This window comes from Giraffa tippelskirchi, chromosome 13 (genome assembly GCF_054371585.1).
Source record: "Giraffa tippelskirchi isolate mGirTip1 chromosome 13, T2T-mGirTip1v1.2.pri, whole genome shotgun sequence".
In the NCBI taxonomy this organism is placed as follows: domain Eukaryota; kingdom Metazoa; phylum Chordata; class Mammalia; order Artiodactyla; family Giraffidae; genus Giraffa; species Giraffa tippelskirchi.
Genome location: NC_137287.1, coordinates 36,013,289 through 36,034,266, shown reverse-complemented (window position 1 = coordinate 36,034,266; position 20,978 = coordinate 36,013,289). Strand labels below are relative to the sequence as shown.

The 20,978-nt window shown below is 45.4% G+C and overlaps 1 protein-coding gene across 5 annotated transcripts in view; it reads left to right on the top strand.

The window, feature by feature from the left end:
• The window catches only part of LOC145531678 (uncharacterized), a 468,005-nt gene that overhangs the window by 89,404 nt on the left and 357,623 nt on the right, over positions 1 to 20,978 (top strand). For 3 of the 5 annotated variants that reach the window (XR_014072654.1, XR_014072657.1, XM_081554697.1), the window contains one exon: positions 14,701 to 14,763. Coding sequence is in view for 1 of the 5 variants with exons in the window: in XM_081554698.1 (XP_081410824.1) it covers positions 14,720 to 14,763 (44 nt within the window). In the remaining 4 variants the exon portion in view is untranslated. Of the gene's footprint in view, positions 1 to 7,956; positions 8,846 to 14,700; positions 16,453 to 20,978 lie in introns of those variants that run through there. The other 2 variants (XM_081554698.1, XR_014072653.1) reach the window with 2 other exon arrangements.

Below are 20,978 nucleotides of genomic sequence, written 5' to 3'. Positions count from 1 at the left end.
CCCAGCCAGCCTCCTCCATCCGGCCTCATCTTTTCCAGGATCACTCCCCTCACTGACCTTCCCACATTCTGGCCAAGGATGGCTCAGGATCCTTCAAGATGCCGTAGAGCGCCATGCCTCCACCTGGGTCGCCACACTCTCTCTTTACACTGCAGTATTGCCAAGCCTTCATGCTCCCCTCCTCTGACTGCAGAACAAACAAAACCTAATTATTCTTCGTGAGTCATCTCAGTTGTCACTTTGCCGTGTCTGTTTCCCCCTACTGCCACCCCCAGGTTCCAACATGTCCCTCCACCCCTGCTCTGCCTGGAGCCTGGTTTTGCTGTTGCTTTCCATCCGCTGTTATTAATGTGAGCTCATTTAGAAAATGCAGCGTCCCATTCATCTCCAAATCCCAAACTGTACCTGGCCCCACGCTTTGATGGTTTTCGCAGAGTGGGAGCTCAGAAAATGCCGAATGGATTAATGAGTGGATGCACGCGTTCAAATGAACAAAAATAACTCCCATTATGTTCCCTTTTAAAAACATTTGCCGCCTCTGAATTGTCTTTGAAAAAAATCCTTGAGGATTAGAAATAGAAACTGGAAACTTTGGGAATTTTTTTTTTCCCTCCCCTTTTGCTTCTTTAAGTTGTAGACTTAAGATGCCTGCGTGTATGTGTGCTAAAGTCGCTTTAGCCGTGTCTGACCCTTTGCGACTCCCTGCACTGTAGTCCACCAGGCTCCTCTGTCCATGGGATTCTCCAGGCAAGAATACTGGAGTAGGTTGCCATTCCCTTCTCCAAGGGATTTTATGTATTTTAAATCTGAAGGAAATTCTGCTTACTCATACTATGGCGTTTCAAGGAGTCAGACACGACTGAGTGACTAACAGACATGAAAGCCATGTGAATAACCTGAAGTTTTGTATGCGTGAATGCTGTATTTTTGATGGCTGTCATGTGGTCTAGAAGAATATGGACCATAGATGGAAATTAAATGAATTTTTTTCCCCCAACTGCCTGGCTGGAAGTTTGCTTTAGGATTAAGGACTATTTTCTTATTAAGTGATACAGCCCTTATTAAAGCAAGTACCTCTCTTAACAGGATCCTTTTCTCATTTTTGTGAAAGGTTGGAGCACATTAGAGTAAGTGGGAGCATTCTTTGTGGAGTGAAAGTAACTCACAGTTGTCGGGAGGATTCTTCAGTGAAGAGAAATGACAGAGAAAGTTTAGAGGAGGATCTGGAATTTACAGTAAACATTCTCTAAATGCTCCTTCTGAGACCAAAACATGAAGCTTCACATAATAGAAGTTGCTAACATTCATCAGAGAGGTACCTGTGTGCAAGCAGTTTCTTTTCTTTTTTTTCCCATACCACCTGGTATGTGGGATCTTAGTTCCCTGACCAGGGATGGAAACGGTGCCCCCTGCATTGGAAGCTCAGAGTCTTCATCACTGGACCATTAGGGAAGTCCCTGCAAGCATCTTGTGGAGCGTTTTCCAGGCACTGTTTCCTTCAGTCCTCAGAATAGTGCCGAGTTGTTGGTGCTTGTCACTTGCCAGGGGACGATGCTGAGGTTCAGAGAGATCCATAAATGTTTCAGCGTCAAAAAGAGAAAAAAACAGAACCCGAGTTCTGCTTACTTTAGGTCTTGAGTTCTTTCCATTAAATGTTATTGTCGCTCATGACAAAGCCAGAGAAACAAGTAGTTCTGTCTTGAAACATCCTATATTTCTTGTGGCAAAGTGTACTGTATTTATCACTTGCTTGAAGTCATGCTGTAAAGAAAATATCAACCCAAACAAGTTTGGATGAGGTCTCGCATTAAACACATAACTTTTGACAATGACCCGATGTGGCCTTCGGAACGTTTACCAAACTTTTTGTGACTCCGGTCTGATTTTATGGCACCCCCTTGTCCCTCCCGGGGTTGCTGAGTGCTCTATCGATCCACCTTTCTGCCGGGCTATTTTTCCTTCATTTCATTGTCTTTGTTTTTCTGGAACATTGTGCCAAGTGGCTCAGTGGTGCTTTGCTGAACCGTGGGGAATTTTCTTGTATCTTCTGAAATCCATTGCATTTCTTTGAGAATTAGATATTCCCTTCTGACTAGATGGGTTTTCTCTATTTTTGTTTAATTTGTGGGGTGGAGGGGGATGGAGTTTCATACCAAGAGGTACACATGGTATATTTTATCTCGCTGTTGTCTTCTGTTGAGACTTATGTACACCTTTTAAAAATTGAAGTATAGTTGGTTTAGATGTGCTAATTTCTGCTGTACAGCAAAGTGATTCAGTTACACACACACACGTGTGTGTGTGTGTGTGTGTGTGTGTATGTGTGTATGTATGTAGGCTTCAGGAAGGGCCCCTGGAGGAGGGCATGGCAACCCACTCCAGTATTTTTGCCTGGAGAATCCCATGGACAGAGGAGCCTGATGGGCTACGGTCCATAGAGTCGCAAAGAGTTGGACACAACTGAAGTGACTGAGCATGTGCGTGCCCACACACACACACACACACACAAACATCAATATATATTCTTTTTGAAGTATTTTTTCCATTATGGTTTATCACAGGATGTTGAGTATTGTTCACTGTAGGAGCTTATTGTTTATCCATTCTATCAATATATATGCTTGTTTGCATCTTCTAATCCCAAACTCCTCATCCATCCCTCCCTCACCCCTCTTCCCCCTTGGTAACCACAAGTTTGTTCTCTAAAGACTTAAAAATACTTGTATGGAGGCTTTGCTGGTGCTCTCATTGGTTTTCCTTCTCATGAGAATGCACGTGAACCCGATTATCCAGAGAAATTAAAAGAGCAGTTAAAATCCTGAAGGTACAAGCCCTTTCTTTTTGCAAGTGAGGAAACTGAGGCTCGGAGTTAAGTATCCTAATCAAGGCCAAACAGCTAGTTAATAGCAAGAATAGGATTAAAAAGCACATACCTTTGTTGGTGAGTAGGAGACAATTTTTTAAAGCCTATGTTTTTCAAAATACCAGATTTCAGTGTGTGTGTGTGTGTGGGAGGGGTGTGGGGGTTAGACGGAAAGAGTGTAGCAATGCATCTTTGAAAAGTAACTTCGGTGACTTGGAAGCAAAAATAAATAACAGTATTCTCAGCAAAGGCACTTGATGTATTTTATATCGAGCTTCCTCCCAGACTTGGGAGTGGACCCTGCCACAGTGATTCTGTCAGGATCTGATGCTTACGGTTCTTATACATAAAGATAACTGCACCAAGCTTGCCTTGATAGTTTTTACCATTTCCTTGAGATTACATCCTTGAGATGATGAGATCAGCTTGAATTTTCAGTGTAGCTGTGAGACCTTTCTTAGGTTGAAATGAATTCTGATAAGCTGATTATCTCTCTGAAGAAAATATGATGTCCACGTCCCTCAGCCTAGTTCCTCTCACGTTAGTGCCATTTTTATTCGGAGACATCTACCCTGGTCTGAATTAAATAAGGTAATAAGGTGCTCTGGAGTCCAACACATATTAAATAGATTTTTTTTTTTTTTAATTGAGGCTTTCAGAGAAGAGGCTGGGTTTTCCTTATGGTCCATTTTCTTGCTCCGTGTTGAAGTAGACGCTGCCAGCTACTTTCCTTTTCTTTAATAGAGCAGTGAGTTATGGGGCTCCAAAATAAAGTGTTCTCAGTGGTGTGAATAAAGTGGCCATCTGAGCAAATACATCACACCATGTACTGAGGGTTTTTTCCTTGGCTTTTGCTTTGGTTTTGATTTTTTTTGTTGTTGTTTGGTCTCTTTCCCTGCCTTCTCCTTGACATCTGGTTCCTGCTATGGTTATGGTTGTGTATTGTTGACACATTAATCTTGGTAATAGAAATGGAAAGCTTCTTTTCACTGAGAAAGAGGTTCAGAGTAAAAGGTGATTGATGGCTGAGTAATATTCCATGGGATTGAAATGTATATACTATTGACGTGTATGTGCATGCATGTGACTGATTCACTTTACAGTACAGTAGAAACTAACACAGCCTTGCAAAGTAACTGAACTCCAATAGAAATAAAGGTGATTAATGAACAAAAGCATCATGTATTTGCACTGATTTGCTTTGTACCCTAGCTCTGTAAATCTCTTTGTATCTCAGCCTCCTGGGAGCTTTCTGATTGCTGTATCTGTTCTGCATTTCCTGTCAATGGTTGATTATTGCAGCCCAGCCCCCAACCTCCCAGGTGAACCTACCACATTTGAATCATGAGGGGATCCTTCTCATGGTGCCACATGTCTGCTGGGGAGAGTTCAAAGGCTTGGGAGCAGTGGTTGTTCTTAGAGGAAGAGACTGTTACTTAGAATCACTATGTCTGAGAGACCTCCCTTGGTGGTGGTTGTTGTTCAGTTGCTAAGTCATGTCTGACGCACACCAGGCTCTCCTGTACTTCACTATCTCCCAGAATTTGCTCAAACTCATGTCGATTGAGTCAATGATGCCATCCAACCATCTCAGCCTCTGTTGCCCCCTTCTCCTCCTGCCCTCAGTTTTTCCCGACATCAGGGTCTTTTCCAATGAGTCAGCTCTTTGCATCAGATGACCAACATATTGGAGCTTCAGCTTCAGCATCAGTCCTTCCACTGAATATTCAGGATTGATTTCCTTTAGGATTGACTGGTTGGATCATCGTGCAGTCCAAGGGACTCTCAAGAGTCTTCTCCAGCACCGCAATTCTAAAGCATCAGTTCTTCAGACTCCACTAGCTTTGGGCAAAACTAACATGCACTTTGTCCCCCATAAGCGCTCCCAAAAGATGCCCAGCCCTCAGACTGGATCACACTGTTCAGGTGCCTTGTCCATGTGCAGACAGAAGCACCTTGCCTGCATGTCTACACTGTAAATTCCTAAGGGAAGGGTCCGAGTGCCCTTCTGGGGTTCAGGCCTCACCCTCTCCCAGTCCTCTGTCCAGGGACAAGGAAAGTGGGGAGAAGCCAGGCTGGACACCTGCATTCCTGGGCAGGTGCCCTTCTTAGCAACAGGAATGTGGGTACAGGAGCACAACAAAACACCCCCTTCTTCCTTACTCCTCAGAGACCTTTGCTCTGTAGCATCTCCGAGTGATGGAGATGCTGACTCAGCACCACAGTCTACTGCCCATTGTGGGTCTGGCCACAGGGCCCAGAACAGACAGTCTTCTCTGCTTACACAAGAAGAACCTAGTGATGTTTCTCACCTGAAAGGACAGACATCTTTCCCCTCACTCCACACCCAGAAAGTTTTAATTTTATAGAGATTGCAATTATCAGGTCTCCTGTGTGTGTGTCCTTTCACAGAGTTGCTATCACCTGCTTTGAATGCAAGGTTCTGTCTTGTGGACTTGGTGGGGAAAAAAAAAAGTAATAATATAAATACACCTTGAATTTTCCCTACAGTTCAGCTTCCTTGTTTCATACCTGGTCTCGCTGAAGATTGAAGCGGAATAAAAAGAGCCTCATTGCCTTGCATATGCCCTGTTATCTCTGGTGGGTTCAAATACAGTTTCTCCGAAGAGGCTGTGGTACCCTTGCTCTCCCTGGCCTTGAATCTGAGAGTCTGAGGATTTCTTTGAGTACACACAGCAGCATCTTTTTGACAGACAGTGCAAATTAAAAGATCCGGTGCGGCCTGGGAGCTGGGGACCCACACATGCCCCTGGGGTTTTCATTTACAGTTAGGCAGTGCCGAGACAATTATTGCTGACAGGGAGGCAGAGACTGGTGGCAGAGTGCGTGTGACAGGAGGCTCATGCCAGCCCATAATTGGGAGGATTACTTTTAATCAGACCATACCCTACAGCCCAAACATTAGAAATCTCCTGTAAGGCCAAGACAGGAAATTAAACACACCAACAATAAGCCTCAAAGTGGGGTGGCAGGCAGGGCATAATATCCTTAGTCTCCTGAAGGTCCCTGGAGCTTTGGGGAGAAGTTCGATTCCCTGGGGAGGGAGACCGGAAGCATCTTCTCACGAAGCAGCTGCCGATACTGTACCTGAACCCTTGCTGGATGGGGTGTGTGCAGCCAAATTAAATGCAGCAGGCAGACTAATTGATGTTTGCTGCATTTAAACACTGTGACAAGTCAAATATAAGCCTTGGAGCAGCAGCTACAATTGCATTTCTTCAGTAAGGGCAGAGCCCCCTTCCTTCCTTAGTTTGGGAAATCTTAAATGACACCTGGGCTTCCCAGCTAGGGCAGCGATAAAGAATCTGCCTGTCAGTGCCAAAGACGTAAGAGACACAGGTTCGATCCCTGGATTGGGAAGATCCCCTGGAGGAGGAAATGACAACCCACTCCAATATTCTTGCCTGGGAAATCCTGTGGACAGAGGAGCCTGGCGGGCAACAGTCCGTTGGGTCGGAAAGAGCTGGACACTGCTGAGCCACTGAGCACACATGCACAAATGACACCTACTATGTGCCAGATGCTGTGTTGGCTGTTGAACTGCCTGAGATTGGCTGTCAGAGTCACCGATAATCTTACTTATTTGGCAGCATTTTGCAAAGCACGTGTGATGTCATTTATTGGAAGGACTGTTGTTGACCAAGTATGCATCTTTGTTGGGTGTCTGGCTCGATGACCATGTATTGGCTAGCAGTGCTAGGTATTTATGGTGTATAATTCTCACACAAACCCTCTAAGGAACAAGGTTATTCCCATCTTCTGATAGGTAAGCAAACAGAGGCTCAGAGCGATAAAGAAGTTTGCCCAGAGTTATGTACCTAAATGAATGGGAGAATTGATTTTGAACCCTAGTCAGTGTCTCAAATGACCCTCGTGCCATCACTCATGAATAAGGAGAAGTATGGCCTGGAGTTGTAAAGTGCTGAGGATCCAGTGAAGGAGACAGATAAAGCTGCTGATGTTGGCGAGCAATGAATACTCAGAGGGATACTGAGAGCGGGAAGCGGGAGCTTGGCAAGGCCTCTGCTGTGCTTGGCAAGGGTTCCCTGAGGATGTGAAGACTAGGTCTCTGTTCCCAGGCAGATGAAGAGAGAACAGATTCCCTGGCAAGGGAACCAGCCAGGGTGAAGGCATAGTGAGGATGGGTTGGGGGTTGGGGTTGTTTATGTATTTATTTTTAAATATGTATTCATTTGGCTGTGCTGGGTCTAGCTGTAGCATGCAGGGTCTGTAGTTGCAGTATGTGGGATCTAGTTCCCTGACCAGGGATTGAACTTGGGCCCCCTGCATTGGGAGTGTGGAGTCTTGGCCACTGGACCATCAGGGAAGTCCTCAGAATCCATTTTGGTTTAGAACTATTGGCTGTTGGATTTTGTTCTTATTCAGCTTGAGTGTGAGTGCTAAGTTGCTTTAGTTGTGTCTGACTCTTTGCGACCCCATGGACTGCAGCATGCCAGGCTTCCCTGTCCTACACCATCTCCCAGAGTTTGCTCAAACTCATGTCCATTGAGTCGGTGATGCCATCCATCCTTCTCATCCACTGCCACCCGCTTCTTCTCCTGCCTTCAATCTTTCCCAGCATCAGGGTCTTTTCCAATGAATTGGCTCTTTGCATCAAGTGGCCAAAGTAGTGAAGCTTCAGCAACAGTCCTTCCAGTGAATGTTCAGGACTGATTTCCTTTAGGATAGACTGGTTGGATCTCCTTGCAGTCCAAGGGACTCTCAAGAGTCTTTTCCAACACCACAGTTCAAAAGCATCAATTCTTCGGTGCTCAGCTTTCTCTATGGTCCATCTCTCACATCCATACATGACTACTGGAAAAACCGTAGCTTTGACTATTCGGACTTTTGTTGGCAAAGTAATGTCTCTGCTTTTTAACATGCTGTCTAGATAGGGACCACTGAGCAACTGGGGAAGAGTGCGTGCAGTCACCATCCTCAATGTGGTCAAGATATAGATTGTATATCTGAAGGCAGGGCTGGTGGCAGAGCCCCCAGCTGGGGGAGAGGCCACCCTTTGTGACACATGACTCCTCTGTTGGCAAGTGACAGAGACGCACTCAGAGTAGCTCAGAAAATAGGGACATCCAGTACCCAACGCAGGAGTGAGACGGGGGGTGTGATCAGTACCAGGAGGGTCAAGTAGGTCCTGAATTGCTAGGTCATCTGGCCACGAGGCAGCCTCTCCTCTCTCCCAGACCCCTCCAGCCTCACCTGTTTTCCTCTCTGCTCTGTTATTCCTGCTCCGGGGCTTGGTACCTTCTGTTCTTATTGAGTTCGTGGTAGAGAACAACCCCACAGTATGCGAGTTCTCAGTTCTAGGAGTCGGCAGAAAGTTAGCAGGGCAGTCTAGATTCCTGGGAGGAAAGGAACTCGGGTAAGGTGAGGTTTCATCCCATCAGAGCGCTCATGGAACCAGAGTCAGGACCATCAGACCTGATTTCTGGACTGAGCTAGGCGGAGATGGGTTGGGGAGGGAGGAAGCTTTAGAGAAGCTGACTATCGCTGGAAGTGTGTCTGGAGTTAGCTGGGAAGCCTATTTTCCTCCCTCTCTCCTTTCCTTCCTCTCTTCCTCCCTTCTCTCCCCTCTCCACCCCTCTATCCCTCCTCCCTTCCATCCTTCCTTCTGCAAGAGCTTTTCACATGCCATCCATGCCCACTGCAGGGTGGTCAGACCTGGAGTTAGATGGGTGAGCAGACAGATGCAGTGACAGTCCCTGCCCTCATGGAGCCGACTTGCCTGGTGACACAGGCAGCCTTGAACAGGAGAGCATTTTCCTCTCACTGTGAAATGACAGCTGGGAGATGCACTTTGAAGAAAGAATAATGGACTCGTGAGACCGTGGGGCAGAGGCTTCCATGAGGATATAATGATGAGAGTTAATTGGGTGTTAAGAGCATCCCAGGTCAAAGACACAGCATCCCTGTGGCTAGTGGGGAGTAAGGCGTGACTCAGAACTGGTCAGTCGCTGGGGTTGGTACCCGAGGGGGTCTGGAGGGAGGGTATGCCTGCTTGCTGACAAACAGACAAGGCTGGGCCTGTGGCCAGGAGCCCACCACGCGGGCCATCAGACCGTGTGCCCTGGGTGTAGGTTTTGTTGGCAATGGAAAAGGCAGCCATCCATACAGGGGTTAAACCATCAAGTAACATGGACGTATCCATAGCTTGTCAACACTCCTCTGCCTGCTCCCTGGGGGGCTAAGAGGGGCAAATGTGGAGACAGGAGATCTTAGGAGCCCGTCGTGGTCGCCATGTGCAGGAATCTATGGAGCAGGGGGTGGCTGACTCTGTTGAAGTAGAAGCGTTGCTGTAGCCAGCCCTGTTGAGAGAGTCTGAGTTAGAGTTAAACTCCACACTGCCTGCCCAGGGGTCATCAACTCCAGCGTCTTGGAAGTAATTGGTTCGCTGTTCTGTGCATCCATTTGGATGAGCACAGAGGTGACCGCGGCTAATGCATGGAGTGAGCAGCTCTGCCTGACTTTGTTCCGACGTCCTTTCCCTTTCCTTCCCTCTCAGCTCTTTAACTGGGGCATCATCTCAGGGCCCTGAAAATTCCATCCAATTTCACCAGGATCCAAGATTCTCCCTGGTCACAGATCACTCTTTCCATCATTTGCAAGAGTAATTGCAAACTCAGGACAGCCTTCGTTTTGTTTTATTTTAAATTGCATCACTGCTCTGGAACTCTTAGGCCTTTAGATTTTCCCTGCTGCCTGGTGCCATTGTTAATGACCATTTCTATTTTCACCTTGGAACAATGGTTCTCAGCCTTCGTTTTTATAAAACAATCCACCTAAAAGATTTGTCAGATTCTTATTAGTGTCAAGGGTGGGGGAGTATAAAATTCATTTCAACTGCAGGTTGGATTAAAAACAGATATAAAAGTGTGGGCATGAAGCTGACACAGATGTGAAACTAACCTTATCCACCTGCATGCCAAGTAGGGGAGCACCCGAGAAGGCCATGATGCTCAGAGAAGACTTCTTTCTGGAGTCAAGTTCAGCGCTCTCCCTCGGGGTTTAGCACCTTGGGTCAACGAGGCAGGGCTTCCTGGACTTTTCCAGTGTGGTGAGCAGCTGGGGAGAGGCTGGGCACTGTGCTAGGTAGCAGGGCTACTGGGCTGGATAAAATTCACTGTCCTTGAGGACTTCCTTGGTGGGTTAGTGGTAAAAAAAAATATCCACCCGCCAGTGCAGATGACACAGGTTCGATTCTTGATCAGGGAAGAGCCCACATGCCGCAGAGCAACACAGTGTGTGCCCCACAGCTACTGAGCCCGTGCTCTAGAGCCCCGCAGCTGCAGCTACTGAAGCCTGTGCTCCTCAGCAAGAGAAGCCACCCCAGTGGGAAGCTCACAGACCACAACAAGAGAGTAGCCCTCCTCTCACTCAGTTCAATTCAGTTCAGTCGCTCAGTTGTGTCTGACTCTTTGAGACCCCATGGACCACAGCACGCCAGGCCTCCCTGTCCATCACCAACTCCCGGAGTTTACCCAAACTCATGTCCAGTGAGTTGGTGATGCCATCCAACCATGTCATCCTCTGTTGTCCCCTTCTCCTCCCACCCTCAATCTTTCCCAGCATCAGGGTCTTTTCAAATGAGTCAGCTCTTCGCAGAAGGTGGCCAAAATATTGGAGTTTCAGCTTCAATATCAGTCCTTCCAATGAACATTCAGGACTGTTTCCTTTAGGATAGACTGGTTTGATTTCCTTGCAGTCCAAGGGACTCTCAAGAGTCTTCTTCAATACCACAGTTCAAAAGCATCAATTCTTCGGCACTCAGCTTTCTGAGCTCAGCCAACTCACTGCAACTAGAGAAAAGCCCAAACAGCAATGAAGACCTAACACAGCCAAAAACATATAAATTAATTGTTGTTGTTGCTGCTATTGTTCAGTTGCTAAGTCATGTCCTACTCTTTGCAACCCCATGGTCTGCAGCACACCAGGCTTCCCTGTCCTTCACTATCTCCTGGATTTTGCTCAACCTCATGTCCATCGAGTCAGTGATGCCATCTAACCATCTCATCCTCTGCCGCCCCTTTCTCCTCCTGCCCACAGTCTTTCCCAGCTTCAGGGTCTTTTTCAGTGAGTCAGCTCTTTGCATCAGGTGGCTAAAGTATTGGAGCTTCAGCTTCAGCATCAGTCCTTGCAATGAATATTCAGGGTTGATTTCCTTTAGGATTGACTAGTTTGATCTCCTTGCAGTCCAAGGGTCTCTAAAGAGTCTTTTCTGGCACCACAGTAGAAAGCATCAATTCTTCAGCCCTCAGCCTTCTTTATTAATTCATTTTTTTTTAAGAAATCTTTACAAATATGCTCGCTCTCCAGGAGTTCACAGCCTGGACAGCCCAAGGCTACAGAGGTTAGAAAGAGTGTGTGATTCTTGTTCAGATGAGGGATGTAGGGCTCTAGGGAAAAAAAATAAGTCCAGCTGGATGCGTCAGCCAGTCATGGCTACAGAGAGAAGCTTCCATTTATGTGGACTTTGAAGAGTGAGTTCAAGATGGGCCAGGTCTGGAAAGAAGATGTGGTCAAAGTGTTACAGGCAGGTAGTGCCTTGCATCTTTCCAAGTATTTCAGTTTCACTGGATCACAGGATGTGCCAGCGAGTGTCTTAGGGGGAAGAGTCCCCAACCTCCAGGATCTAATGCCTGATGATCTGAGGTGGAGCTGATGTAATAATAATAGAAATAAAGTGCACAGTAGATGTAATGCTCTCAAATCATCCTGAAACCATCCCCCAACCCAGGTCCATGGAAAAATTGTTTTCTAAGAAACGGGTCCCTGGTGCCAAAAAGGTTGGGGACGGGTGCCTTGGATGAGGGAGGAGGAAACTGGAGAGGAGGCGGGGCAGGCTTTAGGAAGGTTGACCTGACCAAAGGACCTGTGGTCAGTATATCTATGGATATATAATCAGCCTGTCTAGGATCTACTGGTGCTACTATTTCTATTATTAGGAGACAGACACTTCTTCAGCCTAGGCATGCTATGATTTTACAGAAGTTCATCGATAGCTTTGACTGTTCGTTTCCTCGGTCCTGACTCTTCTTTCTACCTCTTTTGGTTGTGTTCTTCTGATCATTGAGATCTCAGCCCCATTGCCACTTCCTTGGCACTGCCTTCACCAGCATCCCTGACAAGATCTGTCTTCCCTGCTAGACTGTGGGTCCCAGGATGATAGTGCTTGGCATTAAAAATGGCTTAATGAATAATAATAAAATTTTAATAGCGTCGATTTTGTGCCAGTCACAATGCTAAATGCCTTACAAATGTTAACTTTTATTACTAACCCCTATCCATTGAGGTGTACACTATGTTTATTCCCACTTCTCTGAGACAAAGAAAGGTTAAATGACTAATCTGTGGTCACAAAGCTAGTAGGTAGTGGAGATATGCATGGATAGATGGATGGATGGATGGAAGGATGAACAGAATGGAGGAAAGAAGGATGGAAGGGTAGTTGGATGGATAGGGGAAGGGAGGATCAGGAATATGGGTTGGTGCATGGAAGGAAGGAAGGAAGGAAGGAAGGATGGATTGAATGAAGGAAAGAAGGATGGAAGGGTGACTGAATGGATGTGTTACTGAAGCAAACTCTGGTCCACTCTCCCACTCACAGCAAAGCCAATCTTCTGACACTGGGCTGTGGTGAAGGAAAGTGCAGCATCCATTGTGGGCACCAGACAAGGAATCCAGGGCAGCTAATGCTCAAAAAACCCAAACTCCCCTTATGGGTTTCAGAAGTTTTTAAGGGTAAGGGGAGGCAAAGAAGTCTCAGGGTGTGTGATTAGCTTGTGCACAACTTACTGATTGGTTGATGGTGAGGTCTCAGGGCTGTGTTACTGGGGGTAACATTATCAATTTTCAGGCTCCAGCTGGTCTAGGGGTGCATATTCATCATCATCATGTAGTTCAGTTTGTCCATTTGGTGGGGGTCTTAATACCTGTAAAACAACTTAGTAATGGGCATTAGATACAATTATCTAGGTACTTCAGTGGAGAAGGAAATGGCAACCTACTCCAGTATTCTTACCTAGAGAATCCCATGGACAGAGGAGCCTGGTGGGCTGCCATCTAGTGGGGTCACACAGAGTTGGACACGACTGAAGCGACTTAGGAGCAGCAGGTACTTCAGGGAGGAACTAAAGATTCTGTGACTGCTATATGATTAATTTACTATTTAAATTGCTTATATTCTCCTGGCCCAATTCTGCCTTGGTCTCACCATGTTTATATCTTTTCAATCATCAATTCTTAAGCCAAGTTTTTATGACTCAGGGGAGACTTGGAAGACCAGAGCTTTTCTACAAATGAAAGGCAGGCAGTGAACATGAGGGGTGTCTATCCTTGGAGATCCCATTGAATCCTTTTCAGTTACAGGTGGATAAGCACTGTTACCACCATCTTTCACCCTTCACAGCTGTCTATACCATCAGAATTCTCCCATCTCTCTCTTTCCAATATTTTGGAACCTCTTGATGTTATCAGAGGTTCTGATTTCTCAACATCAGTGGGCTCACCAAATGTGAAGTTAAAAAATGATTCATCATATTTACAAAGGGGAAACATATATTTTCAATATATGTTTGTAAATAATGTGTATCATTGAGCTCTGAAATGTGTGAATTGCATTGAGTCTGGGTATAAGTTATAGAACTACTTTGTAGGAGTAGTTGAAAGAGCATTGGGTCAGGATTCTAGGACACTGCAAACCAGTCCCACCTCTGCTACTCAAGTTTCTTCCAGAGAGGGGGCAGTTCAGGGCCAACTGTCTTTTGTATCTGTGCATGCGTGCTAAGTCACTTCAGTCGTATCCGACTCTTTGTGACCCCATGGACAGTAGCCCGCCAGGCTCCTCTATCCATGGGATTCTCCAGGCAAGAATACTGGAGTGGGTGGCCATGCCGTACTCCAGGGCAATCTTCCTGACCCAGGGATTGAACCTGTGTCTCTTGTGTCCCCTGCTTTAGCAGGTGGGTTCTTTACCATAGTGCCACCTGGGAAGCCCCTCTCTTTGGTATAAGGCTCCATATACGTCTTTCAGATCTATTAGTAAATCTTGATTTTTCTGGCTGAAGATGACCTTTCCCCCAACTCACTGAATTATATGATGTTATAATGGCCATTTTCAGTTCAGGTGATATTTGATTTATTTAAATATTAATGAAAATGAATCTTGCTCCTTCTGATTGGGTGATGATAGCCATGTTTATAAAATGTATTATTTATGGGACACTTTGTATCAGTTTTATTCATTGTAAAATGAAGTCACTTGGAACCTTTGCTGTCACGGAATTGAGAATTACAGAGTCTTTGAGTTCTAAGATTGAAAAGAAATTAGTGTTGGTTTTATCCTGCCTACTCCAATGCAGGGATTTCCACAATAAGATCACTAAAAGATCAGCCTGCCATCTTCCCTTGAAGACATCCTGTGACAAAGAGCTCACTGTGGAGGTTAGGAGCATAGCAGAATGGTTCTAAATTTGTTACTCAATTTCCCAAGTTCAAATCCAGGCTCCACTACCAATATGCATACTTGGTACAACTTAGCTGTCTGAGCCCTGGTTTCCTCGTCTGAAACAGAGAAACTGGGAACACCTTCCCGATTGGAGTGTGAAAGCATTCAATGAAAATAATATTTGAAGCTTTGATCTTTATCCTTTTCATCTTCATCACCATTATCATTGTTGAATTCACAGTAAAATAAAAAACCTATTTTATCGGTTAAACAGATATTACTATGACCAAGACAGATGCGGACACAAGTTAGGAATACGTTCTTTGGTACTAAAGTCTTCCCTTCTCTTTCTCCCTAGGAAACTGCTCGGAGAACTCATGCAAGTGGAACTTACAGCTTCCCTGATCAGACTCAGCATTCAGTAAGTGCAACCGCTTTTGAGCGGTCATTACATAATTCCATCCATTGCTTTGATTGTGTTTGGGATGAAAAGCTCTCTTCTGCAGGCCTGGGGTTCCCACAAACACTTTGCTGCCTGCTTGTGTCTTTCTTTTTTGTGCTACTGCATTGGGTTCAGAGGTGAGAAGAGGCTTTTCTGAGTAGAGCTTTGGAAAAGAACAGAAGGAATGTCAGAGAAGAGTGTGATGGGTTAAACCTACCTTTACTGCCTGGAGGTTAAATTAAATGTGCTTTTGTTTTCTTTTTGTTCCCTAAGTTTTTCCTCAAACCCCCTGTCCCAGTCACTGGAACCCTGCAAAGTCAAAAGAAATGGCAGGAGGCAGACAAGTTAGTGAGACCATATATTTCTTGAGGCATTTCAGAGCAGTTCTTTTTGCTCTCTCTGAGCCAGAATGCATTCCTCCTATATAAAAATGACTGCAAAAAAGAGGTTCTGTACTTTAAGATGCTGGGATATGTTTTGGAAATTTCATTTGTTTTTAGCAAGTAAGCACTTTCTGCCGTCTGCCTTTTTCGTTGCGCACAAGGACTTTATTTTTGGTGAAGTTAGCAGTATTTTGTCCAATTTCTCCAACTCTATTTTTTTCTGATACACTAGCATTCAGGGTGGTGGTGGGGGTGACGCTGCATTCTCCATAAAGTCTCTGCCATCAGCCCTCTTCTGCCTGAGTTCTGTCCGTGAGCCACTTGTTTTTGGAAGAAATCTGTAATAATTTAGCTGTAAATATCAAAATTTAAAAAGGCTTACTTAAAGAAATATTTATTTTTTCCAAGATGTAGCTTCCTTCCTAGGTCTCGGAATTTCTTAGTATATTCTACTTCTGAGAGTGCTGGAGACTAATTTGATACATCAAATATCATAAAGGGGCAGGTAGAAATTGGTGGCTGTGGGACTCCAGGCCTAGAAGAGGCTGATCAAAGAGAATTCTTTCGCCCTCAGTGGTGTTGCAAGACTCCTGTTACTGCTATGGCATTTGCATATGCGAAGGGAGCCGGGAAAGAGGAGGAGACAGAAAGAAATAAAAAAGATGATGTATTCCCCGCTCGCTCGCCACATCAGAATGACTAAGTGTAACCCTGATCAGCTAAAGCTTGTATCACACAGGAGATTAGACCCACAGCTTTTGTTCCCAATAAGAAAGGAAATTTCATGTTTAATTCCCTACATGCCACATCTATCCTTTAATGCCTTTGAAGTTCGGGCTACAGCGTCCCTTGAAAACTGGGGAGATTTTGTTAGTGAAACAAGGAGAAGGCTATTTGGCATGCAGTCTGTTCAGATCTCTTTGGTGCCAAGTTAAATATGCATGTTACTCTAGCTGTTCCTGTTTCGAGCAGTGTCCTTCTCCTGGACTTCTTGGTGGTGCTGGAGCAGGCCGGGGAGGGATGGGGTATGGAAGGTGTTGAAGGCGGATCTTCCAGTGATGCACGCGTCTTCCACCTTTCTCTGTACCTTCTCGACACGATACAAATTACTGCTTCCCAGAAAGAAACCTGTGTTCCTTTCCAAGAATGGGGCCAGAGACTCTAACCTAGGGGAGTCTCTGGTCCCTGAGATAATTAGCGCAGTGTTGTAAGAAACTCATGTTAATTTGTCTACGGATATGGTATTTCCATATCTACAATTGCAGTCAGAAGAGAAAAAAAAATATATTAATTTGCTGCTCCAAACCAGTGTGCAGATATCTGATCATATATTTTTTAAATTAAAAAGAAAGAAATGGAAAACTTCTCATCGGGGATGTTTAGAGCTGTGGCGCAACCTCCGTTCCTAATAGATTCCGATGCCTTCCTGTGATCATAGCTTCTCTGGTGCAGTGAATACCTCTGCCAGCCCCCAGGGCCCACAAATACGTAGGTGGAATTCTGGGAGGTTGCTTGGTTACCAGGAAAGGAGATGATCTGGCATGTCCATTGGGCCACGTGCCTGGTCCTTGGGTCCTCTTCACCAGTCCCATGTGAGGTACCGCGTTGCAGGGGTCAGGAAACGACTCCAGCCTCTCATGGGATTTTGCAGGGAGCAATGACTGCAGTTAGAATTTTCTCAGATTTGACTCTGTGCCTGGGCTGATGCAGTGGCTAATATCTTACCTTAGGCTGAGACAGGGTTGGATATTGTTGGCTTCAGAAAATCAGTGTCCATTTGCTGCTTCCAAAGTTTGGTTATCATTCATTGTTTATTTTTTCCCAGCATTTCCCATCTGTATTAAGGCCCTTAGGACACAGATTGGCCAATGTACCTGATGCAGGGGATTAGCTCACATGACCCTGCGTCTGTGTAGGCTTCTGGTTCCCATATCCCTTTATGAGCTGCATCTAGAAGGAAAGCTGCATAAACCTGGTTGTAGCACCGTCAGCGGTTGAACCTCAGCCTCTGAGTAATTTCTTAGAACTTTTATCTTTTTATTTAAAAAAAAATTAATAACGTTTTATTTTCTATTGGAGAATAGCCGATTAACAACTTTGTGGTAGTTTCAGGTGAACAGTGAAGGGATTCAGCCATACATATACATGTATCTGTTCTCCCCCAAATCCCGCTCCCATCCAGGCTGTCACATAACTTTGAGTAGAATTCACTGTCCTCCAAATTTTAAATTTAACTTCTTGTGGAAGCCTTCCTTTGACCTCTGTCTTCTGTCCAATTGCACTTTTCATGGCATGCTGTATCAGAATTAAAACTCATTCACTCGAGCAAAAATTCATGTCATGTTTGTCTTTTTCTTTAGTCCAGTGCCATCCAATAGGACTTTCTGTGATGATAGGAATAGTCTTTATCTCTGCCATGTGGCATGGTAACCACCATCCAGATATGGCCATCGAGTACTTCACATGTGACCATCCAGCACTAGTGCCACTGAGGAACTGAGTCTGCAATTTTATTTATTTTTAATTAAATGAAATTTAAACAGCATGCTGTGGCTAGTAACAGCCTACAATGTTGGATGGGGCATCTGTAGACCACAGGTCCTCTGAATACAGGGGCAAAGTCTGAGTTGTCCATTCTTGTACTCAGGCTGATAATCAGCTAGTATAACTCAGTGTGGATATGGGTTGGTAAACTCCTGCTGTCCCAAACTCTTAAGCACCTTTCACCCCTGCAATTCCATATGCCTTATCCTCCCACATGGACCCTTGATCCAGAACTAAACGGTTAATGATCTTCCTGCCTGGTCCTCCGGTGCCCTGACATGTGTCCATTCTAACTGCTTGGTGTCTGACTCATGCTGGTCGTTAAATAATATATGTGTGTGCTAACTCACTTCAGTCGTGTCAAGCTCTTTGCGACCCTATGGATTGTAGCCCACCAGGCTCCTCTGTCCATGGGGATTCTCCAGTCAAGAATACTGGATTGATGTCAGTGTATGGCAAAAACCACTACAATATTGTAAAGTAATTAGCCTCCAATTAAAATAAATTAATTAATTAAAAAAAAAAAAAGAATACTGGAGTGGGTTGCCATGCCCTCCTCCAGGGAATCCTCCTGACCCAGGGGTCGAACCCACATCTCTTACATCTCCTGCATTGGCAGGCAGGTTCTTCACCACCAGGGCCACCAGGGAAGTCCACATAATATATAAGCTCTGATTATATTCACAGTGGCGACTGTAGTAATGGCCATAATAGACAATCAGTACTCGTTGGGTATAGTGATGGGTGAACACATGGAGTGATGGGGGGATGAACAGATACCATGAGTGCATCTCCTCTTCTGCTGGAGTGTTATATAAGTGAGGACAAGAGAACTGACCTTAGACCAGAGAACAGTCTGGGTCACCCCGATGCTGTGTTTTTGTCCTCACCTTTCACTCAGTATTCTTCTTCCAAGCTTCTACCTGTGCTTTGTCTGCTGCTGGGCCCAGAACAGCTGGCTTCAGATCTGACGCTGGGCTCTAGTGCCACGTGTAGCACAGACTGCTGTATCTCTCCACTTACTTCTGGCTGTCATTTCTGACTCCAAATTCCCAACGCGAAAATCAGACCAGAACCCACTCACTCACCTAAGGATACCATTCTCCTCCCAGGGACCCCACTCCCAAGCTTTAGCCATCTCTGACTTTGTCTTCCTCCTCATCCACCACCAAGAGAGAAACGAGTTCTTGATCTGGGCCTTCTAAAAGCCTCACTTCCACACCCTCTTGTTGGCATACACTCCACAAAATCCTTCTTTACGTGGCTGTGAAGTCTTCCTAACTGGTCCTCATGCCTGAAGCCACCTTTTCCCTGGATTCTATTCTATTTATGGAAGGAACAACATTCTTGAAGCATGAATATCATCTTGTTCAAAAAGCTAGTTCCTACCAAACACCCGGCCTTCTCTCCGAGGATCCCTAAATACCGTCTGTTCCAGTTGGGCAAGATGATCTCTTGAGTTCTAAATATGTTTATTTCCCAGCGTCATGCATTTGCAATCCTTGGTCTCTTCCCTGTGCTCTTAGTATAGAAACTTCTATTACAATCTCTGTGAAGACCCTCCTGATGAAGGAAGTTTTCCCTGTGTGCTTGAGTTCCTTGATTCCTTTTTGTAGGAGAAAGAAAATACTAGTCTCTTTTCAGTGTAGAAGCGTGACCCCCATGATCCTATTTTTTAGAATCTGGAGCTCAGTGGAGCAGAGGAGAGAACAGTGCAAGGGTGAACCAGAGGAGAAGGAACAATGATGGTCACCCAGGGAGGTGGAATTCTTTTGAGTTAAAGAAGTCAGCAGCCTGACTGGGGGTGGGAGAGGGCAGGCATCACTGGGAATTCAAGAGGGAAGGAAGAGCAAGAACAGGGACAACATAAGAGCCTCAGTTTCATCGATGTCCAGACCTCAGGAGGGTGTCACGCCAGTCCATTTGGAGTCCCATGGTCTACAGGGCACAGAAAAGGATGCTCACTGACCTTCTCACTTTCATTGTCACTTGGCCAGGCACCTGCTACCACCAAACACCCTTGTTGACACATCCCACATGTGTATCTCTCGTCTGTCTTGAGCTGCTGCCTAGCAGAACCCTAAGGCATTCTTCCTTCTCTCCCTAACTCCCCTCTGCAGGATTGGGAGTAGGAATTCAGGGGACATTTTTGATTTAATGAATATATGGAAATGAGAGGTGAGAAAGGAGAGTGTAGGGAGAGAAATAGAAGAAGACAAGCATTTCCTTTTGCTCCCTTATTGTTAGAGCAGGGGAAGATAAGAAAGAATGAAAGTTATGAGGAAGATTTGTGTGAGGGTAGAATTTCAGGACCATGGATAGAGAAGAGAAGCCTGAAGTGGTACCTGGCTTGTGATTCTTCATCATTTCTACCATGGCATTCATCATGACCCTTATGATCCTGTTTATCACTTGTGTATTATCTGTCTCCTCCACTGAACTGGAGGATATAGAAGGTTTGGTTTGTGTCCGCCTTACTCACTGCTATATCCTATATCCCTAACACCTCTCAAATGAGAGGCACAAATCTATTTTGAAAGAATTATTGAGCTGCATAGATTGAGGGTATGAAAGATGATCACACCATTTGTACTTTGAATCATTCTTCTGTCATTCCTAATCCCTTACAATCCACCTCTACCCCATGTCTCATTCAAGATCAATCTTGGAAACATCAGGAGAGCTAGACTCATGTCCTGGCATTATTAATCGACTGTGTGAGTCTTCTTTTCCCCCTTTTTGGCTGTGCTGGGTCTTCATTGCTGCATGGGCTTTCTCTGGGTCGAGTGGCTGGGAACTCCTCTCTAGTTGTGGTGCGTGGGCTCCTCACTGAGGTGGCTTCTTTTGTTATGCAGCATGGGCTGCGGAGCACAGGCTCAGTACTTGTGGTGCGCAGGCTTAGCTGCTCCGTGGCACATGGGATCTTCCCAGATAAGGGAGCGAACCCATGTCTCCTGGATTGGCGGGCGGGTTCTTTACCACTGAGCCACCAGGGAAGTCCCAACCATGTGATTCTTAACAACACATTTGACCAAATTTAAGTTTCCTCATTAAAAATTGTAATAATAACAGTAAGAAATTGAACTCCAGTAGTCTATATCTGGGCTTCCTTGATGCCTCAGACAGTGAAGAATCTCCCTCCAATGTGGGAGATCTGGGTTCCATCCTTGGGTCAAGAAAATCCCCTGGAGAAGGGAATGGATACCTTTCCAGTATTCTTGCCTGGAGAATTCCATGGACAGAGGAACCTGTCTGGCGACAGTCCAC